General features: G+C 35.7%; 1 protein-coding gene across 2 annotated transcripts in view; it reads right to left on the bottom strand.

Annotated features, from left to right (window-relative positions):
- The window catches only part of LOC107730398 (glypican-6-like), a 206663-nt gene extending 197090 nt beyond the window's left edge, over positions 1 to 9573 (bottom strand). For both annotated transcript variants that reach the window (XM_016541239.1, XM_016541240.1), the window contains exon 1: positions 9176 to 9573. In XM_016541239.1, the coding sequence (XP_016396725.1) occupies positions 9176 to 9332 (157 nt within the window). In that variant the 5' untranslated portion in view covers positions 9333 to 9573. The remainder of the gene's footprint in view (positions 1 to 9175) is intronic.
- Positions 9574 to 9660: the final 87 nt, after the last annotated feature.

Raw genomic sequence — 9660 nt, 5'->3', positions numbered from 1 at the left:
CACCAAATACACAAAATAATGTTCTTTTTAGCAATATCATATGACCCCTTTAAGCAACTCGGACATCATTAGCATTATTTTAAAATAAATTAATATTTGTATTCATCAAGGATGCATTAAATTGATCAAAAATGACAGTAAAGACATTTATAATATTGCAGAAGATTTCCGTTTGAAATAAATGCTGTTCTTTTGAACTTTCTGTTCATTAAATAATCCTGAAAAATCAAATGTATCACAATTTCCACAAAAATATTGGGCAGCACAACTGTTTTCAACATTGATAATAATCAGAAATGTTTCTTGAGCAGCAAATCAGCATTTTAGAATGATTTCTGAAAGATCATGTGACACTGAAGACTGGAGTAATGATGCTGAAAATTCAGCTTTGATCACAGGAATAAATTATTTTTTAACAGATATTCACATAGAAAACTATTAAAAATTTAAATTGTAATAATTGTTCAAAATTTTTACTGTATTTTTGATCAAAAACATGCAGCCTTGGTGAGCAGAAGAGATATTTCTTTCAAAATACTAGCAACAATCACTAGCCAACATAGCACTTATTAGCACAACTTACTATAAAGTAATGCTAACAGTAATAGCCAACTTACAACACACAATTACTAACCAACTCTTTTATTTGCTTAATTGTCAAAGCCAATTTTAGCAGCATGTGGCATTTACAGATGTGAGAGTACATTTTTGACCTTTAGACAGGTGATAATAATCACGTCTGTAACTCAGTGAACAGCATGAACAGCCTTTTGATAGAAACACATTAATCTATAAATAATATTCTCTTTCTGCGAACATCACTGGAGGCTCTTGTAGGAGGATTTCCCAGAAGTCCGTACATCAAGCAACTGCCAGAGTAGAGTTTTCTGCCATATTATATACAGGTCCTGAGTTAATATTAGATTTCTCTATTACCACTGATGATGAGAAGGAAAAATCTAATCAAATCGAAAACATATACTTTTTGGACTATAATGTAGTCTTGCTTCTATAATGAACTATGGAGGTTTTAAAGGGACAGTTGGGGACACAAATTAGCTTTCTGTCATCATTCATTCACACTCACTCATTCAAACCTGTATGACTTTTATATATATATATATAAGGAAATGCAATAGATAAACAAATAATAAAATAAATAAATAATAAATAAATAAATTAATTAATTAATAGCATTTTTATATATAGCATTTTGTTCAGGTTTTAGTAATTCTATTATCTATACCTGTATAAATGAATTAATGAATGAATGATGTGTGTGTGTGTGTGTGTGTGTGTGATTTCCATTAGGTTATTGATTTATTTATTTTTTTAATTTAAAATGTCTATATAGTTATAGTTTTCTAGTCTATATTTGTTTATTTATTTGTTTGTTTGTTTGTTTGTTTGTTTGTTATGTCTATATAGTTTTTATTCATTTTTGTTCTATTTTCTTCTTTTTTTTTGTTATTTTAGTACATCAACTTAAACTAAATAAAAATGCTTGTCTGGCATCTAACTGAAATAAAATAAGCTTAGTTTTTATATTTGTACTATTTTATTTATTTATTTATTTTGAGTACATGACAAAATATTAATTGCTCAGTCTTTTATCACAGAAAAGGCACAATTGCTTAGTTTCTTAACATGTTTACATTTCAACAAATGTTTTGTAATTTACTATGGTTTAATGGTATTCTATATAAATCTATATTTAACTGTATTCTATGTAAACCAGGGGTGGGGAACGTTGATCCTGGAGGGCCAGTGTCCCTGCAGAGTTTAGCTCCAACCCTAATCAAAAACGCCTGAACCAGCTAATCAAGGTCTTCGGGATGCATTTCGTTTTTTTTTTTTCTAGGGTTTTTCAGGGTTGGAACTAAACTCTGCAGGAGAATGGCCCTCCAGGATCAACGTTCCCCACCCCTGATATAAACGGTATTCTATATATACAATATAATCATAAAAATATTGCTCTGATCTATTGAAGCAAGGCTCTGTTTCCTCACCTGCTGCTGATGACAGCGGCAGCATAATTCATTCTTCTCACATAAATTAGCATATTTTAATACAAGTTCTCTCTTTGTACCTCTGTTCACCTCCTAACTGGCACGATGTTGGCGAAGCACTCTGTGTTTGTGCAGGTCTGTGTTCCATAATGAATGCAAATGGATGTCGCTCAATACGCCGGCGCTGGACAAACAGGCCGAGCACATAGGCGACACTGATCAAAGCCTTTCACTCCAGCTCCTGACATTTAGAGGCCAAGATTTTCATTAAGCAGAGTGATTAGACGACAGGCAGAGACACAAAGAGAGAGACAGAAGTGAGGAGTGAAGCAGAGAGACGGGGACAGACAGCTGGGATCAGCAGCGCTGCCCTACACACAGGTGGATGTGATATTAAACACGGAGCCGTGTCCAAGATCTTGCTGAACATGCCAGAAACGCCTATGATATGACAGAGGAACCTTCCTCCAGCAAAATAAGTCCATTTAGTATCTGTCAAACTGTCTCGAGTGTTAATAAAGTAGCGGCAGTGTTAGACGTGGGCGGTTCGGTCAACATCTCATATCTCACAGCACGAGCAATTCTATATAACACTAACTTGTGTATATTTCACAATACACAAGTTATAACTTGTGTATATTTCACAACATAATGACAATATGGTTCAGATATTACATGACTGTGTGGAAATGGTTGTTTTAGTTTAGAAAACTGAGTGAAATAATTATAATTCTGCTTTGTGCATGCTGAGTTAAAAAATATCAGTAAAAATGTCCATCTTGTACGTTTTTTTTTTTTTTTTTTTCCAAAAATAAGATTTTCAAATTATGAATATTCAATAGCTTTAATGCACTTGCACTGGAGAAACAAAACACTCAGAAATAGCTAGTACATTTCACAAGTAATTATAAAGTAATGGTAAGTAACACCGAATTAAATGTGGAAATTTGATGTAAAAACTAAACTAAAATAGTAGTTCCTTGTAAAACATGCTCCAATAATTTTTGCTTTATTTACAACTTCAAAATACAATTTTTATAGTGTATCAAAATAACAAAAGCTGTCATGTAAAGCTTGTATTTTTCATTTTCATATATATATATATATATACACAGTGGTGGCCAAAATTATTAGAACACTAGTATTTTCAGCAGCTAAAAAAAAATGTTTTTTATAGTATTAAGAATGTTTCTTTTTGGTTATGTGACGGTTACAGAAATATTCCATTCTATCATTTTGAAAACGTTCCGAGAATGTTACACTTGAATGTTCCCTTAACATTTTTATATTTTAAGAAAAATTTTTCTTGGTTATGTGAACGTTAGAAGAACATTCCATTCTGAAAACGTTATCAAATGTTACATTTGAATGTTCCTCAACGTTTAAACCACATTTTTTATATATTTAAAGAACTTTTCTTTGTTATGCGAACTTTAGAGGACCTTTCAATTTTAGCATTTTGAAATAGTTTTGAAAATATTATCTTTAAGAACATGCAAATAAGAACAATGTTTCCTCTCAACATTAGGAGAACATAATAATAACGTCATAGGAATGTTCCATAAACATTGTTTTAAGATTGTTTACATTTACATCACCTTTATAAAACATTAGTAAAGGTTATGGGAACGTTCACTTTAATCTGGGAATGAGAATGTAGGAAAGTAATACTAAAAAAGCGAAGAGAAACTGAAATAAAGAAATAAAATGTAACGCTAAGTAACTCTTCCCAGATGACCTCTGTGTTGTCAGGCAGCGATTTACCCGTTCCACGCAAACAACAGCCCATTGAGAGCCCAAATGAGCTCACGAGAGGAGCAACAATCAGACATGTGTGATTAATCAACCAAATGATTTATCTGAGGACAAAGCCTTACTTTACTTGTGTGTGCGCGCGTGCGTGCGTGCGTGCGTGCGTGTGCATGCGTGCGTGTGTGTGTGTGTGTGTGTGTTTTCCAGAGCTGTTTCCCAATACATCATGTAGCTTAAATGTTTGTGCTTTGACTTTCATTGGGTTTGTCTGTTTGGTTTTGGCCGGAGTTGGGAAATCTAATCTCATGATTTGGGAATTGTATGATCCGTGTTTTGTGGAATGTTCTCACACACCCATGAGCCTGATGTGACATTGATATACTGTAGAGCGGGGAGTGATTTAACTTATTTTGTTTGAATCTCTGCGTTTAGTTTGCTCTAAGTGTCTCAAACTTTGATATAATATTCCCACATATGTCTGTTTCAAATTAAGCGTGCTCTGAAATCAACGACTTACCCTAAAACTGTGTAAATGCACGTCAAGTACAACTAATGCTGTTGGTTTTTGTTTTATAAATCTTTATATTTTGAACTCCAAAGGTTGATGCTCATGTTAGGGTGATTTCACTCCTGTAGCTCATTTCTGAATAATAACGTAACTGCATACAAAACCAGTATCAATGACTGGATGAGAGAAATGATAGGAAAAGCACTGGACAAACAGCTGCCAAATAAGATGAACTCTTCACAAACGTATGTTCAGATAACATACATCGCACTAAAAACTGTGTAAATGTCATTGCATTACATAGTAAAATAATTACACCAAATATCATCTCTGCAGACAAAAGATCATGAGCTACTGCTTTTCTTAGATATCATTTCATCTTTTCCAGCTGAAAACTGTTTAAAAGTCTCTAAAGCAAATCTGGTTTAGTTGATCGACCACATACAAGTGCCAAACCCCCTCTAAATGAGACCAGCTTACAAAAGGGTCTTTTACACCGGACGAACATTTCCATAGTTCCTGTTTCGTGCGCGTTTGGAAAATCAGCGTGCATTTACGTCACTGGTAGTTCCTATAGAACTGTTTTAGACCCTACTATGAAGCAAGCGCTAATTTAGTTCCCCCAAACTGGAAACAAAGATCCAGTGCAAAAACGCCAAAAAGCGGGTACTTCCGCCAGTAGTTCTAAGAACTATGAAAAGGTTCCTCCGGTGCAGAAGCCCCTCTTCAGAACAGGGTCTGAAAGCCATGTAAAAATAAAGAGTTGGAAATTGGTTCTCTGGGTTTCTAGGAACCACCCTGCTGGCTAATTCCTAGAACTACACGGTGCGAAAGTCCCTACATTTGTGCTCAATATGTTGGAATCAGCTGGTGTTTTGGTCATTTGTAGTGGATGTAGAGTATGAAGTTCACATTAACATCACATTAACTATGAACAAAAGTGCTTGAGCTATCTTTCATTTCAAACAAAAACTATTTGCTTTGGTATTTTGTATTATATTTATATTAATACATCTTTTTAAACTGAATCTAATGTGTTGGTCTCAAAATTGTTAATTTTTGAGCTACATATAAACTTTCATAAGGTTCAATCCTGGCTAACAAAAATATGTTCCAAGGTTTTTTTTTCTTTTCTTTTTTCTTGGTTATGTGAATTTAAAGATTTAAAAAAAAATTATAAAAAAAAAAAAGAAACTGTCTTTCTCTTTATTTATTCCTTCCCTTTCTAGCTTGTACTGATTTAAACAATGCCTGTAACTTGGTATTGCGAGCACTTCCTGTGACTGTTTGCCTCTTTAAGATGAATCGCTTTATGTATTCCCCAATTGTAAGTCGCTTTGCATAAAAGCGTCTGCAAAATGACTAAATGTAAATGTAAATGTAAAGACAACATTAAGGGAACGTTCCAGTTTATTATTTTGAAAATATTATGGGAATGTTACTTTTGTATGATTTCTAAACCATCTGATACTAGTAACGTAAAACATTAGACGAACATCCAACTAAACTGTCTTAAAAAACTTTCCATGTATGATGTATAAATACTGTTGTTGTGCTAACATTTTGAGAAAGTTATTAAAGACTGGATAACTTTGAACGAACGGTCTATTAATGGTACTGGAAGAATGTTTGTTCATAACCTTATGTTAACCATCTAAATTAGACCAGCTGACACATCTTACTGTTCAGCTGAGACCAACAAACTACCTTCGACTGGTTTAAGCAGGACGTTTTGTCCAAGCATGAGTCATTTTTTGTCAGTGTATTTTGCTCAATGATATTTAGTGCATGTATGAAGTTCATTACATTCACTATGAACAAAAGTGCATGAACTGTTTTTCATCCAAACAAAATGCACTTGCTTTGGAATGTTGCATTATATTTATATTTAAACAATGCAATTGTAGTTTTTGTCTTTTTTTTTTTTTTTTTTTCATTTTTGAGCTGTTTATATAATGGTTTACTATATGTGATTGCAGTTTGCATGGATATCATCTGCAAATAAAAGCTGATATGGTCTATAAGATTGAGACATCTTCAATTTATCTAAGTACAACATCCAAGTGCATGCTAAAATATGCATGTTTTACAGTTAAACACACAAATGAATCTTGATGTGCCTTTCTCTGAATGTAACATAATAATTTCATCCTTTCAAGCTGAAACTGGTTAAGTCTAGCTAAGTTGTTCAGCTGGTTTAGTTGATCAGTCGCATGGTCTCCAAGCCTGGCATGTGCCAAAAACCCCTCATCTTAAGCTTAGTGGTCAAACCTGGTTTAAGCAGGACGTTTTGTCCAATCATGAGTCATTTTTGCTCAAAGATTTTAGTGCATGTATGAAGCCAGTTTTCCTCATGTTCATCACTCAAATAAAATACACTTGCTTTGGTATTTCGTATATCTAATGCAATGACATTTAGACTTCAGTGTCAAAAAAAATTGTCTGGCTTTATATCCAACCTACACTGTAAAAAAAAAATATTTTGAAGTTGTAAATAAAGATCACTGGAGTATAGTATGTTTTACAAGGAAATACTATTTCAGTCTTTCTACTCTAACCCCGTTCCTTTGCAATTACTGTATGTATGAAATATACTAGCAATTTCTGAGAGAAACTGTTTCGAATTGAATCCCACACAAACATTTCTTCAGTGCACGCCACACACGCGCACACACACACACACACACACACACACAGGTTCAACAGTTACTGCAGTCAACTTCAGGTTACTTACACAAGAAAAACCTATTGAATTTAAGGCCATCGCTTTTGTCAGCACTAAACTGATTTGCATTTGCATTGCATATATATTCTTGCATACGCTATTGCATGCTATTATATTATGGCTCAATATACAACAGCAGGAATACATACTGTATATACTGTACATAGACGTGGACCAACATCAACAGGCAGCAGACATTCACACCAGATGCTCACGGGGATTGAGCCCTTGGAGAACGACCATAAGACAACATGCTCACAGCTGAGACCACAGGGAAAAGACAACATAATCTTATTTTAGAAATGCACAAAACACTGCTTGTACACACATCCTGCAGGTCCATTTCAGTGCTTCTAAGTCCCCAATATTCCAGCGTTCCTGCATTATTCACCGCCAAACTTTTGCCAAAATCAATGTGCATGTTTAATTTATCACACACACACACACACACACACACAGGTTCAACAGTTACTGCAGTCAACTTCAGGTTACTTACACAAGAAAAACCTATTGAATTTAAGGCCATCGCTTTTGTCAGCACTAAACTGATTTGCATTTGCATTGCATATATATTCTTGCATACGCTATTGCATGCTATTATATTATGGCTCAATATACAACAGCAGGAATACATACTGTATATACTGTACATAGACGTGGACCAACATCAACAGGCAGCAGACATTCACACCAGATGCTCACGGGGATTGAGCCCTTGGAGAACGACCATAAGACAACATGCTCACAGCTGAGACCACAGGGAAAAGACAACATAATCTTATTTTAGAAATGCACAAAACACTGCTTGTACACACATCCTGCAGGTCCATTTCAGTGCTTCTAAGTCCCCAATATTCCAGCGTTCCTGCATTATTCACCGCCAAACTTTTGCCAAAATCAATGTGCATGTTTAATTTATTTGAAAAGGACTTCACAAAAATCAAACATCATCATCACAACCATACAACATCCGGCTGCGCCTGCCATCAGGACGAGCAACAAATGTCATTTTAAGCCAAATGCAACTGTACTGTGGGATCAAACACATTATGACTACATTATCTTATCCTTTCAAACATTCGTTCGTCTTCTGCATTATGTCCCTACCGCGGTAATCTGCTTTTACTGGTGAAGCCCTCAAATGTGATTACTTCACAACAGATAACAAAGAGAAAAAAGCCTATATATGCCACAGCATGGAGTATGAATTAAAGCTACACTATGGCCTTAAGGACTCCATAAATCCAATGCTAAACAGAGGCTCATCCTATTGAGTGAGTAGGGCCACCTACTGGGGCTGTTGATATTGCACCAGTGGGCTTTAATTGGAGACAGAGCTGCAAAACTCTTACAATGTGGGTAAATCTCTGTCAAGAGTTTATGAGTTGCATCATAATGCACAGATTTACAAACAACTGGTCATTTTTTTGTGAGTGTGTGAAAAAGTTGCATTAATGAAGATGGCTGATGGTACTGTGTTACCGAAGAAAACCTGTAGGTTTGTCTTTCTTGTGTGGTTTTCAGTAACATTTTCAGTCAATTTCAGAAGAAAATCTTGGTTTTGCTCATTTGGATCTGTATTCATTTTACAAGATTTCTGCATGTTAACGTGCAGAAAGTTTTACAAAAGTTAAATAAATGGAACTTAAAATTGCACTTACTTTTTAAGCTGAATGCAAATGTAGTTTGGCCTCAAAATTGCTCGTTTTGAGCTATGTATATGGATTTGCATTTACAGTTTAAATAATAATACAAAATGTAATTTTTTTAAGTAGGTATATATGGGAAAGGTTGAGACTTTTTCAACTTCTCCAAGTCGTGCATACTCAAATGCATAGGTTTAACAATTAAGCACACAAATTATGCCCAATATCTGTTCAATAACATGCATAAGCTAAACGACCTAACGCTGTCTATATATCCATAGATACTGAAGACAACTGTGGTAGTAAAACTTTTTAAAGATCAAGTCACCAAATCCCCGAATTATTGAGCTCAGATTTTCTCGTTCAATACATGTAAATCATCCGCAAATCAGCATTGATCAAGCCTATTAACGATCAATAGGACTTGAAGCATGAGCACGGGCTGTTCTCCGCCCGAGTCTAACTGAAATGTAAGCAGAAATGCGCTTTTCGCCCGAGTTTGTGATGTGGCACGATGTTGGCACCTCGTCCTCACCTGATATCTCCTGATGTGGCACATTATGGAGACTGAAGCCTTTGGTCGTGAACGCCTGGAGCACATCGCTGCAGCTGCGCGATTTTACATCTCCAGCACATGACAGCGACAATAGCAGCGATAAAGAAGTGAAAACCACGACAGGTGTCTTCAACATCCCTCCTGTGCGCAAATCCAGCCGATGCGTAAAAGCGCAAAACCCGCAAGACGCGCTCAGCGCACCGGCGTCTCCAGCTGCAGGTAGACAAATGTTTCAATCATTCAATCGCTCATCAATGATCAATCACGCTTTCTGTCGCATCCGGCTCATAGCAGAATTCTCCGACGGATCCGCTCAGAACGAACGCGCGTGTGATTAGAACAGCGAAACCAGAAGAGATCCGGAGCGGCGCGCTCTCAACTTCTGCTGTGTGTTTCTATCAGCGGAGAGAAAGTAGCAATCCTCTCTTTCTCTCTCTCTCTCTCTCTCTCTCTCTCTCTCTCTC

This window comes from Sinocyclocheilus rhinocerous, unplaced genomic scaffold (genome assembly GCF_001515625.1).
Source record: "Sinocyclocheilus rhinocerous isolate Xijiao unplaced genomic scaffold, SAMN03320098_v1.1 scaffold548, whole genome shotgun sequence".
Taxonomy (NCBI): Eukaryota; Metazoa; Chordata; class Actinopteri; order Cypriniformes; family Cyprinidae; genus Sinocyclocheilus; species Sinocyclocheilus rhinocerous.
Note: the sequence above shows the minus strand (reverse complement) of the source record. Positions and strands in the feature narration are given on the sequence as shown.